Source organism: Salvelinus alpinus, chromosome 14, assembly GCF_045679555.1.
Source record: "Salvelinus alpinus chromosome 14, SLU_Salpinus.1, whole genome shotgun sequence".
In the NCBI taxonomy this organism is placed as follows: Eukaryota; Metazoa; Chordata; class Actinopteri; order Salmoniformes; family Salmonidae; genus Salvelinus; species Salvelinus alpinus.
The window spans coordinates 49,714,847-49,732,537 of NC_092099.1; the positions used below are offsets into that span (position 1 = coordinate 49,714,847).

Sequence of the window (17,691 nt, forward strand, 5' to 3'; positions counted from 1 at the left end):
CATGTTTGTGAGAAATGTAGCATGAATGGTACAGCAGGCACCCTGACACTGCTCACTGCTGATGATAGGAGCACACTTCCATTGAAACCCCATTGTCTTGAGACAGTTATGGACCCACTAGCATACTGGCCATGACAGCCATGCCTTCATTTGAATGTTGTGATAATCCTGAGATGAACCCATGTCTTATAACTGTGACTATATAAGGGTTGCAAGACAATAACAAGACACTGCTGGTGCCTAGGCTCTTCTGATTTAATCGAACATGTCCAGTTTATTACATGTTTGATCAGTCTTATTTATATTTACCTCACACACTTTAGTACACCAATTGTGGCTTTGAAAGTTGAAATAGTGTAAAAAAAATAATATATATATATATATATATATAATAATAATGAAAGAAAGAGTATTTTAAGGCGAGGTTAATGGAGCGCTTTTGACAGCTGCGTTCACACAACTGACCCCTCACAGCTGGATGTGACGTTTCGCAAAGGGGGGGGGGGGGGGGGGGCTGCGAACTGCAACAAAGTTGTGCAGGCTGAGCATATCTAGTTGCACAGGGCCTAATGTGACCTCCGATTGCGACCAGGGAGTCACGGAGTTAAGATGAGGTGGGGGGGGGGGAACATCCCAAGAGGAGAAGTATAGGCCTAACCACAAGATACTGTAGGCCTGTATGCAACAGGCCATACGGACAATTTGTAGGACTTACTCTATAAATAGTGAATTTCATTTACATAATAAATCGCATATTTCGAATATGAGGATTATGGAAAAACAAATAAACACAGATATCAACAGTTCTGGTTCTGCGTTCCTCTGCGATAATAAAATGCACGTGGTCCTCCAGACCTTATATAGCAGATATCCCTATGGGAATACTGCATCGGAGTGAAAGTTGTCCACAGGCAAAAAAAGATATTCAGACTGGCAAAAGTTCTAGTTCACAAGCAAAGGTATTTCGTAGTAGACTTTCAGTCTGAATGACTATATCCATTCTGAATAACACATATTTACACCAGACCACAACTGAGGGGACACATGTTTTTCTGTTGTTGCCTTAACCATACCATTAATGTCTTGCATCGACAGTATGCCTAGATGCATATTTTCAGGCAAATACAAGCGAAAAATAACAAATTGCATATTAAAATATAGACCTAGGAGGCTATGAAATTCTCCCGCAGGGAAGAAGCAATCCGTTTAAATGGGGGATGGAAACAAACATTTCCACATTAAAATGATCAATAATAAAAGTGGCCACCTGGGACAAACAACAGTAGCAGCAGTCCTCCGTTATAGCCTCTGACAAAACAATATTGTCAACATTATTTTTCTCTTAATTTTTGCCCACATTGGCATTGGCTGAATGGTCTTAAAAATTTAAACAAAACCATTGCAATTCGAAAAATCACTTCTCATCTTGGTTTTTATAAAAACCGATCTGCGGTTAAAAGGAGCTGCAATACTTCCATATCATCTTTATTGCTCAGAAACGTGCTCGACAGCAGTAAAGATCCTGAACAACATACTGAGTTCACTGAATCAATAAACAAATAAAAACTAGTAAACAAAATAAGTCAATGAAAATGTTTGATATTAAAAAAAACTATATAATTTAAATGCAAAGATTGTTTCAAAAATACACGTTTAGCTGCAATAGTGCTATCAAACAAAATGAAAATTAAACAAACTACTGTGACATCAGTTTTACATCAAACATGTAATACCATGGGATATTAAAGTAACAAGAGATAACAAGTCAGTTCAACATTGACATGAATTAAATATAACTTTGCATAACACACATGGCTGAGGCGTCAAAAGGGATGCCCCCTCGCAAAATCCCTATCACTCCCAACACAACTCCTACACAAAAGTCAGGAGTTTTCTATATCCTCTAAACGTTGTAGGTTATTAACACATAACTCAAGTAACGTTTCAGAAATAGCAGAAATGCACTCGGATACTTTTGGTCAGTCTGTGAGCTTGCCTATACGAGGTGTGTTGTGTTTTGTGCTGTAGCCTTTGTGCAGCACCAGATCCGAACAAAAACTGACACATTCAGAAACTGTGTCCTATTGTCATGGCCATTTTCAGACCTTTAACTTAAGACCTTTAAGACCTTTAAGACCTTTAACTCCGAGTTGACAGACTATATATAATAACTAAGACGTGGTCTTTAAAGGCACCAAGTCACTTATGAATGGCAATTATAGCACAACACTTCACAATACCCACAACACAACACAATTCACACGACAATGAAACTGTGTTGAATTATCGTGAGATAAAGCACATTTACGTCACAATCACACAAAAGTTACCAACGCAATTCAGTTTCTACCTAATCCACAGGTTTTTCCGATTTATCCAATTCATACGAGAAGCGCTATAGGCCTACCCAAATAACGGTTTTCCTGCCTGCTAGAAAGTAGCACTCTCTCGCTGAACCGCATTCGAGCCTCATTCTGACATCCCTTTCTTACACAGTCCGCTCGAGACTTTGATGGTTTACTTTAACGCTCATAATCTCATTCAAAAGGTAAACATGAAAATGCTTTTCATAGTGATTAAGTTCAAAACTACAACAAAATGTAGTGTACTTTTACCCAACCACCCCATTCTCAGTGTCTACACTGAATATAAACTATAATCGAACTGTGAAAGGCGACAAGGCGCGGGAGGTCCCGCAAATTACTGCTGGCAAAACTTACAAATGTTCCCAAACATTCATTTTATTTAACTTAAAACATGTTCTTACCGTTCTTTCTCTGTGGGTTGGACTGTTTTCGCCTCTTACACCGGGGACCCTCTGCCATGATCTCCTGCTTCATTGATAAGAGTTTAGGCTAGATCAGATGGCTTACAGTCCGCATGGGTTCCTTCAGTCAGCAGCACAGGCAGGCTCCGGTTGATATCTAATAACCAAACAAAACGGCGACAAATGTTGGGACAAGATGACTGTATGGATCCCGTTCAACCAAAGGGGCACGAAATAAAACGTTTTAATTCACTCTAAAGTCTTCAACGAAACTCCATATGGGTTAAAGTCCAGGAGAGGGAGTTTGAACAAGACCGTACTGCGTCTGCCGTCGCCTGGTCTTTTGATGTGTCTCCTAATCGGGCAGATTGTCAATGAATCCGAGCAGAAGGAGGAGGAGGACGGACAGGCAGACACATTCAATAGCTTACAAGGATGACTGAAAGAAAGCAAGGCATACATTTCCAATAATGTCGATTATTGTATGAAACCTCAAATTAAAAGGTGGATGTTTCTGTGCAAGTTTCTAATTTAACTTATACATCAACTTCTGAGACTTGTTGATGTCTTTGATATTGAAGGTTTGTTATGGCTGTCCCTACTGTCAGTCCTAGGCAACTTTGCTGTCATCATCAAATGTATCACACTCGAGAAACATTGATTCAGTTTTAATCTATAACAAAATATATTAATAGGCCACAGCCTACTATCTGAAATCCCTTATTTCGTCTGTCTCAATCAAGTTAAGCAAAAGTGTTCGATTCAACTAAATAGTCTCGTCTCAAAACCTGTCAGTCATTTCGAGTATATTTTAAATTTTTCCAAACTGTGTTTATGAGTGTATCTGCGAAAGACCTAATCATTTTGATAGACTATACGCATGATGTAAGGATGTTGGACACATTCACCAAGACAAAAAAACGTGTCAAATGTTGCAATATGTGGGGAAATAGACTAACTTCCCCTTTATAGTAATGATATGTTCAAATGTATTTAATCTACCATTCAAACTGATTGGTAAAAATTAAAGCAGCATCAGACCCGATTTTAAATGTTTCAAATGTAGGGACGTGGTGTCCGTGGAGTTTTTATTAAAAGGGTAGCGAACCGTAACAGAAGAAAACAAACACAAAAACACTCATAAACATTTACACGACAACAAACGGAAAAGCTTAATATTATACGCAGAAAAGTCAATTGAAATAGAATGATAGAAGCATAGCCTAAACGAGGGTCTTCTAGTTTAGAGACTTACATTTGGAAATGTTTGCCACCGAATCATATTGCTTTTTTTTTCACAAGGCTTTGGCATTTGCACAAGCAGTGAACACACACATAGCCTACAACACACACAACAGTGCAGATGTTAGTGGTCACTGCCCAAACCCCAGCTACACATAATATGAGCTGTCCACAAATTTAGAATGTGGATAAAAAACAGTGTCTGTTGATCTGTCTAATAGAAGGCTATACGTAAAATGAACAAATACAATGGATGGCAAACCAACGTGAATAGCCTACGCCCGTTTCTACTCGGACAGCTCAAAAGGAATAGGAACGAATAACATCGAATACAATTTGATTTCCCGGAAAGGATACAGGGAATATAGGAGAGCATCAGACCACAGTTGATGCAGGTAGGCCTATATAGCGCTCTATCCACTGCTGCAGCAGCGCGCACCTTTCTCACCTGAGCAGGTAGGCTGTCCAACTTTGATAATTGCGCAACGGCGCACGGATACCTGAAGTACCTGCATGGCAAATCTACCTCAATCACATAGATATTGACGTTTCATTCACATAAACTGATGTCAAAATAGCAATATGTTAAAATACACGTACCGGTGTCAGTGTGATCCTCTAAACAGCTGGTTGGAAGACAGAACGTCACAGAGAGACGATAAAGGGGTGCGTCGTGGATCCAAAGAAAATAACTGGTAATAAGCCTTGAAAATAGCTTGATGATGAGGGACCGTTATTCCTGATGGGCAGGTTAGGACTGGTCTCTTTCAGCCACTTCACGAAACAGACCTGGGAACGCGCACTGACGGGTTACGCCTCTTCTAATGACATTTTTTCGCTCTTTTTCTTTTCCTGCAATATAGAGGCGCGAGACATCCTTAACACGCCACCTATCTTCACGCGCAGGGATAATTGAGGAGTATGTGTGCGCGTTGTTGTGGAGAGGGAGAACGTGATCAAGTTGTTGTCTCCCATGAGATTGTATTTGCTCAGTTGTAGGCTGTGCTTTGAGTCAAATGTGAGAGGAATTACCCACGCATCAGATTTCCAATAGCGACTTCATAAAATAAACAAAACAGCAATGTATTGGAGTGAGAGAGAAGGTATTTATAATGCGGTGACAACTACTCTCCAAACTGGCATATGAAAGGAGCGCCAGGTACCTGATTGGAGCGCACAGGTAGTTTACCTGCACGCAAATGGCTGCCTTCCGGCATGTATTAAAAGGCAACACAGCGGATACCTCTGCCTTTTTATCTTGACTGAGTGAGTGTATATTCTCATTGAAATTGTTCTGTGCCATTCCACACTGTAATTTTTGTATAAAAACGAAAGAGGGAAGATGCAGCATATTTTCCTACGGGGCTGTCACTGGCATTAACGTAACACGTTACGGTAAAGGCGTAAATTATAGTCTGCAAATATGTGTATAATTCTGCAGAGTGGCTTTTTTTTAATAGTGTTAAATGTTTAGCACAGTTCGTTTTCATTTACACCATCACTTGAACAGCAACATAATGTCTAGCGGAGAGTTACACCCATGGTTTGTGGTTGTTAAAGTATTCTCTGTGTCTATGCATTTTCTGCATGGATGATACGCACACCAATGAATGGAATATGATCAGTCTACTCATAGCCAACTGGATTAGACAACTGGATTAGACTGGAGATCATACCAGAACAGGAATATGGGAACTGGATAAAGATGTTATCAGGTAATTTTGAGCTCTACAGTAATCTTTTAAAGTTATTAACAATAATAACGTTGTAACGTTATTATTATTATCAAATGTCATAAGCATGTATATATATTGTAGCCTACTTTTCATGTATTTATTAATATGGATTTGGGGACCACTTTTTCCGAGGCCTCACTATATCACAATACTTGCATGGATGCTAAAAGTAAAGTATCTAATATGTCTGTAAATAAGCCCTGTAATATGAATCAGGGACACGTGTTAAATACCCATAAGGGTTATCTAGAAGTGCACAGAGGATACGTGTTAAATAACCATAAGGGTAATCTAGAAGTGCACAGAGGATACATGTTTAATAATCATAAGGGTTATCTAGAAGTGCACAGAGGATACATGTTTAATAATCATAAGGGTTATCTAGAAGTGCACAGAGGATACGTGTTAAATAATCATAAGGGTTATCTAGAAGTGCACAGAGGACACGTGTTTAATAATCATAAGGGTTATCTAGAAGTGCACAGAGGACACGTGTTTAATAACCATAAGGGTAATCTAGAAGTGCACAGAGGATACATGTTTAATAATCATAAGGGTTATCTAGAAGTGCACAGAGGACACGTGTTAAATAATCATAAGGGTTATCTAGAAGTGCACAGAGGACACGTGTTTAATAATCATAAGGGTTATCTAGAAGTGCACAGAGGACACGTGTTTAATAATCATAAGGGTTATCTAGAAGTGCACAGAGGACACGTGTTAAATAATCATAAGGGTTATCTAGAAGTGCACAGAGGACACGTGTTAAATAAACATAAGGGTTATCTAGAAGTGCACAGAGGACACGTGTTAAATAATCATAAGGGTTATCTAGAAGTGCACAGAGGACACGTGTTAAATAAACATAAGGGTTATCTAGAAGTGCACAGAGGATACGTGTTAAATAATCATAAGGGTTATCTAGAAGTGCACAGAGGACACGTGTTAAATAATCATAAGGGTTATCTAGAGGTGCACAGAGGATACGTGTTAAATAACCATAAGGGTTATCTAGAGGTGCACAGAGGACACGTGTTAAATAATCATAAGGGTTATCTAGAAGTGCACAGAGGATACGTGTTAAATAATCATAAGGGTTATCTAGAAGTGCACAGAGGACACGTGTTAAATAATCATAAGGGTTATCTAGAAGTGCACAGAGGACACGTGTTAAATAATCATAAGGGTTATCTAGAAGTGCACAGAGGATACGTGTTAAATAGTCATAAGGGTTATCTAGAAGTGCACAGAGGACACGTGTTAAATAATCATAAGGGTTATCTAGAAGTGCACAGAGGATACGTGTTAAATAATCATAAGGGTTATCTAGAAGTGCACAGAGGACACGTGTTAAATAACCATAAGGGTTATCTAGAAGTGCACAGAGGACACGTGTTAAATAACCATAAGGGTTATTTAGAAGTGCACAGAGGATACGTGTTAAATAACCATAAGGGTTATCTAGAAGTGCACAGAGGATACGTGTTAAATAATCATAAGGGTTATCTAGAAGTGCACAGAGGATACGTGTTAAATAACCATAAGGGTAATCTAGAAGTGCACAGAGGATACATGTTTAATAATCATAAGGGTTATCTAGAAGTGCACAGAGGATACATGTTTAATAATCATAAGGGTTATCTAGAAGTGCACAGAGGATACGTGTTAAATAATCATAAGGGTTATCTAGAAGTGCACAGAGGACACGTGTTTAATAATCATAAGGGTTATCTAGAAGTGCACAGAGGACACGTGTTTAATAACCATAAGGGTAATCTAGAAGTGCACAGAGGATACATGTTTAATAATCATAAGGGTTATCTAGAAGTGCACAGAGGACACGTGTTAAATAATCATAAGGGTTATCTAGAAGTGCACAGAGGACACGTGTTTAATAATCATAAGGGTTATCTAGAAGTGCACAGAGGACACGTGTTTAATAATCATAAGGGTTATCTAGAAGTGCACAGAGGACACGTGTTAAATAATCATAAGGGTTATCTAGAAGTGCACAGAGGACACGTGTTAAATAAACATAAGGGTTATCTAGAAGTGCACAGAGGACACGTGTTAAATAATCATAAGGGTTATCTAGAAGTGCACAGAGGACACGTGTTAAATAAACATAAGGGTTATCTAGAAGTGCACAGAGGATACGTGTTAAATAATCATAAGGGTTATCTAGAAGTGCACAGAGGACACGTGTTAAATAATCATAAGGGTTATCTAGAGGTGCACAGAGGATACGTGTTAAATAACCATAAGGGTTATCTAGAGGTGCACAGAGGACACGTGTTAAATAATCATAAGGGTTATCTAGAAGTGCACAGAGGATACGTGTTAAATAATCATAAGGGTTATCTAGAAGTGCACAGAGGACACGTGTTAAATAATCATAAGGGTTATCTAGAAGTGCACAGAGGACACGTGTTAAATAATCATAAGGGTTATCTAGAAGTGCACAGAGGATACGTGTTAAATAGTCATAAGGGCTATCTAGAAGTGCACAGAGGACACGTGTTAAATAATCATAAGGGTTATCTAGAAGTGCACAGAGGATACGTGTTAAATAATCATAAGGGTTATCTAGAAGTGCACAGAGGACACGTGTTAAATAACCATAAGGGTTATCTAGAAGTGCACAGAGGACACGTGTTAAATAACCATAAGGGTTATTTAGAAGTGCACAGAGGATACGTGTTAAATAACCATAAGGGTTATCTAGAAGTGCACAGAGGATACGTGTTAAATAATCATAAGGGTTATCTAGAAGTGCACAGAGGATACGTGTTAAATAATCATAAGGGTTATCTAGAAGTGCACAGAGGACACGTGTTAAATAATCATAAGGGTTATCTAGAAGTGCACAGAGGATACGTGTTAAATAATCATAAGGGTTATCTAGAAGTGCACAGAGGACACGTGTTAAATAACCATAAGGGTTATCTAGAAGTGCACAGAGGACACGTGTTAAATAACCATAAGGGTTATTTAGAAGTGCACAGAGGATACGTGTTAAATAACCATAAGGGTTATTTAGAGGTGCACAGAGGACACGTGTTAAATAACCATAAGGGTTATTTAGAAGTGCACAGAGGATACGTGTTAAATAACCATAAGGGTTATCTAGAAGTGCACAGAGGACACGTGTTAAATAATCATAAGGGTTATCTAGAAGTGCACAGAGGACACGTGTTAAATAACCATAAGGGTTATCTAGAAGTGCACAGAGGACACGTGTTAAATAACCATAAGGGTTATTTAGAAGTCGACCTGGCCAAGGCTTTCGACTCTGTCAATCACCATATTCTTATCGGCAGACTCAGTAGCCTCGGTTTTTCTAATGACTGCCTTGCCTGGTTCACCAACTACTTTGCAGACAGAGTTCAGTGTGTCAAATCGGAGGGCATGTTGTCCGGTCCTCTGGCAGTCTCTATGGGGGTACCACAGGGTTCAATTCTCGGGCCGACTCTTTTCTCTGTATACATCAATGATGTTGCTCTTGCTGCGGGCGATTCCCTGATCCACCTCTACGCAGACGACACCATTCTATATACTTCCGGCCCTTCCTTGGACACTGTGCTATCTAACCTCCAAACGAGCTTCAATGCCATACAACACTCCTTCCGTGGCCTCCAACTGCTCTTAAACGCTAGTAAAACCAAATGCATGCTTTTCAACCGTTCGCTGCCTGCACCCGCACGCCCGACTAGCATCACCACCCTGGACGGTTCCGACCTAGAATATGTGGACATCTATAAGTACCTAGGTGTCTGGCTAGACTGCAAACTCTCCTTCCAGACTCATATCAAACATCTCCAATCCAAAATCAAAGCAAGAATCGGCTTTCTATTCCGCAACAAAGCCTCCTTCACTCACGCCGCCAAACTTACCCTGGTAAAACTGACTATCCTACCGATCCTCGACTTCGGCGATGTCATCTACAAAATAGCTTCCAATACTCTACTCAGCAAACTGGATGCAGTTTATCACAGTGCCATTCGTTTTGTTACTAAAGCACCTTATACGACCCACCACTGCGACCTGTATGCCCTAGTCGGCTGGCCCTCGCTACATGTTCGTCGTCAGACCCACTGGCTCCAGGTCATCTACAAGGCTATGCTAGGTAAAGTGCCGCCTTATCTCAGTTCACTGGTCACGATGGCTACACCCACCCGCAACACGCGCTCCAGCAGGTGTATCTCACTGATCATCCCTAAAGCCAAAACCTCATTTGGACGCCTTTCCTTCCAGTTCTCTGCTGCCTGCGACTGGAACGAATTGCAAAAATCTCTGAAGTTGGAGACTTTTATCTCCCTCAACAACTTTAAAAATCTGCTATCCGAGCAGCTAACCGATCGCTGCAGCTGTACATAGTCCATCTGTAAACTACCCACCCAATTTACCTACCTCACCCCCCATACTGCTTTTATTTATTTACTTTTCTGCTCTTTTGCACACCAGTATCTCTTCTTGCACATGATCATCTGATGATTTATCACTCCAGTGTTAATCTGCTAAATTGTAATTATTCGATTTATTGCCTACCTCATGCCTTTTGCACACATTGTATATAGATTCTCTTTTTTTCTACCATGTTATTGACTTGTTTATTGTTTACTCCATGTGTAACTCTGTGTTGTCTGTTCACACTGCTATGCTTTATCTTGGCCAGGTCGCAGTTGCAAATGAGAACTTGTTCTCAACTAGCCTACCTGGTTAAATAAAGGTGAAAAAAAAAAAAAAAAAAAAAAAATCTAGAAGTGCACAGAGGATACGTGTTAAATAATCATAAGGGTTATCTAGAAGTGCACAGAGGATACGTGTTAAATAATCATAAGGGTTATCTAGAAGTGCACAGAGGACACGTGTTAAATAATCATAAGGGTTATCTAGAAGTGCACAGAGGATACGTGTTAAATAATCATAAGGGTTATCTAGAAGTGCACAGAGGACACGTGTTAAATAACCATAAGGGTTATCTAGAAGTGCACAGAGGACACGTGTTAAATAACCATAAGGGTTATTTAGAAGTGCACAGAGGATACGTGTTAAATAACCATAAGGGTTATCTAGAAGTGCACAGAGGATACGTGTTAAATAATCATAAGGGTTATCTAGAAGTGCACAGAGGATACGTGTTAAATAATCATAAGGGTTATCTAGAAGTGCACAGAGGACACGTGTTAAATAATCATAAGGGTTATCTAGAAGTGCACAGAGGATACGTGTTAAATAATCATAAGGGTTATCTAGAAGTGCACAGAGGACACGTGTTAAATAACCATAAGGGTTATCTAGAAGTGCACAGAGGACACGTGTTAAATAACCATAAGGGTTATTTAGAAGTGCACAGAGGATACGTGTTAAATAACCATAAGGGTTATTTAGAGGTGCACAGAGGACACGTGTTAAATAACCATAAGGGTTATTTAGAAGTGCACAGAGGATACGTGTTAAATAACCATAAGGGTTATCTAGAAGTGCACAGAGGACACGTGTTAAATAATCATAAGGGTTATCTAGAAGTGCACAGAGGACACGTGTTAAATAATCATAAGGGTTATCTAGAAGTGCACAGAGGATACGTGTTAAATAACCATAAGGGTTATTTAGAAGTGCACAGAGGATACGTGTTAAATAATCATAAGGGTTATCTAGAAGTGCACAGAGGATACGTGTTAAATAATCATAAGGTTTATTTAGAAGTGCACAGAGGACACGTGTTAAATAATCATAAGGGTTATCTAGAAGTGCACAGAGGACACGTGTTAAATAACCATAAGGGTTATCTAGAAGTGCACAGAGGATACGTGTTAAATAACCATAAGGGTTATTTAGAAGTGCACAGAGGATACGTGTTAAATAATCATAAGGGTTATTTAGAAGTGCACAGTGGATACGTGTTAAATAATCATAAGGGTTATCTAGAAGTGCACAGAGGATACGTGTTAAATAATCATAAGGGTTATCTAGAAGTGCACAGAGGATACGTGTTAAATAATCATAAGGGTTATCTAGAAGTGCACAGAGGATACGTGTTAAATAACCATAAGGGTTATCTAGAAGTGCACAGAGGATACGTGTTAAATAATCATAAGGGCTATTTAGAAGTGCACAGAGGACACGTGTTAAATAAACATAAGGGTTATCTAGAAGTGCACAGAGGATACGTGTTAAATATTCATAAGGGTTATCTAGAAGTGCACAGAGGATACGTGTTAAATAATCATAAGGGTTATCTAGAAGTGCACAGAGGACACGTGTTAAATAATCATAAGGGTTATCTAGAAGTGCACAGAGGATACGTGTTAAATAATCATAAGGGTTATCTAGAAGTGCACAGAGGACACGTGTTAAATAACCATAAGGGTTATCTAGAAGTGCACAGAGGACACGTGTTAAATAACCATAAGGGTTATTTAGAAGTGCACAGAGGATACGTGTTAAATAACCATAAGGGTTATCTAGAAGTGCACAGAGGATACGTGTTAAATAATCATAAGGGTTATCTAGAAGTGCACAGAGGATACGTGTTAAATAATCATAAGGGTTATCTAGAAGTGCACAGAGGACACGTGTTAAATAATCATAAGGGTTATCTAGAAGTGCACAGAGGATACGTGTTAAATAATCATAAGGGTTATCTAGAAGTGCACAGAGGACACGTGTTAAATAACCATAAGGGTTATCTAGAAGTGCACAGAGGACACGTGTTAAATAACCATAAGGGTTATTTAGAAGTGCACAGAGGATACGTGTTAAATAACCATAAGGGTTATTTAGAGGTGCACAGAGGACACGTGTTAAATAACCATAAGGGTTATTTAGAAGTGCACAGAGGATACGTGTTAAATAACCATAAGGGTTATCTAGAAGTGCACAGAGGACACGTGTTAAATAATCATAAGGGTTATCTAGAAGTGCACAGAGGACACGTGTTAAATAATCATAAGGGTTATCTAGAAGTGCACAGAGGATACGTGTTAAATAACCATAAGGGTTATTTAGAAGTGCACAGAGGATACGTGTTAAATAATCATAAGGGTTATCTAGAAGTGCACAGAGGATACGTGTTAAATAATCATAAGGTTTATTTAGAAGTGCACAGAGGACACGTGTTAAATAATCATAAGGGTTATCTAGAAGTGCACAGAGGACACGTGTTAAATAACCATAAGGGTTATCTAGAAGTGCACAGAGGATACGTGTTAAATAACCATAAGGGTTATTTAGAAGTGCACAGAGGATACGTGTTAAATAATCATAAGGGTTATTTAGAAGTGCACAGTGGATACGTGTTAAATAATCATAAGGGTTATCTAGAAGTGCACAGAGGATACGTGTTAAATAATCATAAGGGTTATCTAGAAGTGCACAGAGGATACGTGTTAAATAATCATAAGGGTTATCTAGAAGTGCACAGAGGATACGTGTTAAATAACCATAAGGGTTATCTAGAAGTGCACAGAGGATACGTGTTAAATAATCATAAGGGCTATTTAGAAGTGCACAGAGGACACGTGTTAAATAAACATAAGGGTTATCTAGAAGTGCACAGAGGATACGTGTTAAATAATCATAAGGGTTATTTAGAAGTGCACAGAGGATACGTGTTAAATAACCATAAGGGTTATTTAGAAGTGCACAGAGGATACGTGTTAAATAATCATAAGGGTTATATAGAAGTGCACAGAGGATACGTGTTAAATAATCATAAGGTTTATTTAGAAGTGCACAGAGGACACGTGTTAAATAATCATAAGGGTTATCTAGAAGTGCACAGAGGACACGTGTTAAATAACCATAAGGGTTATCTAGAAGTGCACAGAGGATACGTGTTAAATAACCATAAGGGTTATCTAGAAGTGCACAGAGGATATGTGTTAAATAACCATAAGGGTTATTTAGAAGTGCACAGAGGATACGTGTTAAATAATCATAAGGGTTATTTAGAAGTGCACAGAGGATACGTGTTAAATAATCATAAGGGTTATCTAGAAGTGCACAGAGGATACGTGTTAAATAATCATAAGGGTTATCTAGAAGTGCACAGAGGATACGTGTTAAATAATCATAAGGGTTATCTAGAAGTGCACAGAGGATACGTGTTAAATAACCATAAGGGTTATCTAGAAGTGCACAGAGGATACGTGTTAAATAATCATAAGGGCTATTTAGAAGTGCACAGAGGACACGTGTTAAATAAACATAAGTGTTATCTAGAAGTGCACAGAGGATACGTGTTAGATAATCATAAGGGTTATTTAGAAGTGCACAGAGGATACGTGTTAAATAACCATAAGGGTTATTTAGAAGTGCACAGAGGATACGTGTTAAATAATCATAAGGGTTATTTAGAAGTGCACAGAGGATACGTGTTAAATAACCATAAGGGTTATCTAGAAGTGCACAGAGGACACGTGTTAAATAATCATAAGGGTTATCTAGAAGTGCACAGAGGACACGTGTTAAATAACCATAAGGGTTATCTAGAAGTGCACAGAGGACACGTGTTTAATAATCATAAGGTCTCCCGGGTGGCGCAGTGGTCTAGGGCACTGCATCGCAGTGCTAGCTGCGCCACCAGAGTCTCTGGGTTCGCGCCCAGGCTCTGTCGCAGCCGGCCGCAACCGGGAGATCCGTGGGGCGACGCACAATTGGCATAGCGTCCGGGTTAGGGAGGGTTTGGCCGGTAGGGATATCCTTGTCTCAGTATGTAAAAAAAATATATAAAAAAAAATGTTATAAAATGTATGCACTCTACTGTAAGTCGCTCTGGATAAGAGCGTCTGCTCTTGGCCGGTAGGGATATCCTTGTCTCAGTATGTAAAAATGTAATAAAATGTATGCACTCTACTGTAAGTCGCTCTGGATAAGAGCGTCTGCTAAATGACTAAAATGTAAATGTAAATGTTATCTAGAGGTGCACAGAGGACACATGTTTAATAACCATAAGGGTTATCTAGAAATGCACAGAGGACACGTGTTTAATAATCATAAGGGTTATCTAGAAGTGCACAGAGGACATGTGTTAAATAATCATAGGGGTTATCTAGAAGTGCACAGAGGACACATGTTTAATAACCATAAGGGTTATCTAGAAATGCACAGAGGACACGTGTTAAATAATCATAAGGGTTATCTAGAAGTGCACAGAGGACACGTGTTAAATAATCATAAGGGTTAACTAGAAGTGCACAGAGGACATGTGTTAAATAACCATAAGGGTTATCTAGAAGTTCACAGAGGACATGTGTTTAATAACCATAAGGGCTATCTAGAAGTGCACAGAGGACACGTGTTTAATAATCATAAGGGTTATCTAGAGGTGCACAGAGGACACGTGTTAAATAACCATAAGGGTTATCTAGAAGTGCACAGAGGACACATGTTTAATAACCATAAGGGTTATCTAGAAGTGCACAGAAGACACGTGTTTAATAGTCATAAGGGTTATCTAGAAGTGCACAGAGGACACGTGTTTAATAATCATAAGGGTTATCTAGAAATGCACAGAGGACACGTGTTAAATAACCATAAGGGTTATCTAGAAGTGCACAGAGGACATGTGTTAAATAACCATAAGGGTTCTCTAGAAGTGCACAGAGGACACGTGTTAAATAACCATAAGGGTTATCTAGAAGTACACAGAGGATACGTGTTTAAAGTAACTCTCTCTTGTTGGTGTCTCTGTTGGTTCTTCAAATGACATAACATTTTATTAGACTTCGATGCCCGAGTGCCGCTCTTTATGATCAAGACATCTTTACGACATCTACTGTTAGTAGGGCATCCTCTTGTCTCTTCTAGAAGAAAAGCGCTTTAAGAACATTTGTCCTGACTCCGAGTTTGACCAAGTATATATATATATATCATAGTTCCGTAATTGCCTAAATCCTCTAATTAGCTTTTGATCATGAAGAATTGTATATACTGCCATTATATAAATGACATTCCCACCCACTGGGCACACACTGAAATTACGTTGAACCAATGTGGAATAAAGGCTGAGTTGACGTCTCTGCCCAGCGGGCACTAACGTGGTTGATTTGGAAAATGGACCCAACATTTCTTTTGAAACCATACTTACTATCACGCCCTGGCCTTAGTTATCTTTGTTTTCTTTATTATTTTAGTTAGGTCAGGGTGTGACATGGGGGATGTAGGTGTTTTTGTCACGTCTAGGGGTTTTGTATGTTTATGGGGTTTTGACTAGTCTAGTTGATTGTATGTCTATGGCTGCCTAGATTGGTTCTCAATTAGAGGCAGCTGTTTATCATTGTCTCTGATTGGGAACCATATTTAGGCAGCCATATTCATTGGGTATGTCGTGGTTGATTGTCTATGTCATTACGTAAGTTGCCTGTGTCTGCACTTGTCGTAGTATAGCTTCACGGTCGTTTGTTGTTTTGTAAGTCTGTTTAAGTTTTCTTCGTTACGTTATAATAAATAGAAGAATGTATTTATATCACGCTGCGCCTTGGTCCTCCTCTCTTCAAAGTTACGACGATCGTGACAGAATCACCCACCAAAATCGGACCAAGCAGCGTGAAAGGAGGGAACAGCGCTTTATGGAGGAATGGACCCGGGAAAAGGATGAGTGGAGAACAACCTGGGAAGAGATAGACAGGTGGGCGATCGATCCAGAGAAAGTGCCGGAGCCCGCCTGGGATTCGCTGGAGCAGTGCGAGGAGGGTTACAGGATAATGGAGTTGGAGAAAGGAGCACGACGGCGCGGTAGGAAGCCCGAGAGGAAACCCCAAAAATTTATTGGGGGAGGCACACGGGGGTGTGGCGAGTTCAGGTAGTAGACCTGCGCCAACTTCCCGTGCTTACCGTGAGGAGCCGAAGATGGAACCAGAGCCAGTCGGGGTGATATTGGAGGTGAGCAACGGGAGTGAAACAGAGACTGTAAAGGATTTACTGGGGAGTTTGGAGGAGAGTGAAATGAGGGAGCTGCTTTGTTGGTGCTTGAGGCACAACATCCACCCGACGGAGCGTGTTCGGGATGTGATGTTACCTGAGTCAGCTCTCCATACTCGTCCTGAGGTGCGTGCTAACCGCCTGGTAATGACAGTGCCAGTCCCACGCACCAGGCCTCCTGTGCGCCTCCCTAGTCCTGCACCTCCTGTAGCAGCCCCACGTACTAGCTCTCCTGTGGCAGCCCCTCGTACAAGTCCTCCGGTACCGGCGCCACGAACCAGGCCTTCAGTTCCAGCACCCCGCACTCGCCTTGAGGTGCGTGTCCCCAGCCCAGTACCACCAGTGCCAACACCACGCACCAGGCTTCCTGTGCGTCTCCAGAGCCCTGTACGCCCTGTTTATCCTCCCTGCACTAGCCCTGAGGTGCGTGTTCCCAGCCCGGTATCACCAGTTCCGGCACCAAACACCAGGCTTCCTGTGCGCCTCCAGGGTCCAGTATGCCCTGTTCCTCCTCCCCGCACTAGCCCTGAGGTGCGTGTTCCCAGCCCGGTACCACCAGTTCCGGCTCCACGCACCAGGTCTACTGTGCGCCTCCAGGGTTCAGTATGCCCTGTCCCTCTTCCCCGCACTAGCCCTGAGGTGCGTGTTCCCAGCCCGGTACCACCAGTTCCGGCACCACGCATCAGGCTTCCTGTGCGCCTCCAGGGTCCAGTATGCCCTGTTCCTCCTCCCCGCACTAGCCCTGAGGTGCGTGTCCCCAGCCCGGTACCACCAGTTCGGGCACCACGCACCAGGCCTACAGTGCACCTCGGCAAGCCTGAGCTGCCCGTCTGCCCAGCGCCATCTGAGCTGCCCGTCTGCCCAGCGCCGCCTGAGCTGCCCGTCTGTCCAGCGCCGCCTGAGCTACCCGTCTGTCCAGCGCCGCCTGAGCTGCCCGTCTGTCCAGCGCCGCCTGAGCTGCCCGTCTGTCCAGCACCGCCTGAGCCGCCCATCTGTCCTGAGCCGTCAAAGCCGCCCGTC

General features: G+C 41.0%; 1 protein-coding gene across 4 annotated transcripts in view; it reads right to left on the minus strand.

Annotated features, from left to right (window-relative positions):
- LOC139539014 (zinc finger E-box-binding homeobox 2-like) overlaps positions 1–4,751 on the minus strand; it is an 82,709-nt gene extending 77,958 nt beyond the window's left edge. For all 4 annotated transcript variants that reach the window (XM_071341681.1, XM_071341682.1, XM_071341680.1 and 1 more), the window contains exons 1-2: positions 4,610–4,751; positions 2,768–2,924 (exon numbers count right to left, since the gene is read on the minus strand). In XM_071341681.1, the coding sequence (XP_071197782.1) occupies positions 2,768–2,840 (73 nt within the window). In that variant the 5' untranslated portion in view covers positions 2,841–2,924; positions 4,610–4,751. The remainder of the gene's footprint in view (positions 1–2,767; positions 2,925–4,609) is intronic.
- Between the last annotated feature and the right edge of the window lie 12,940 nt (positions 4,752–17,691).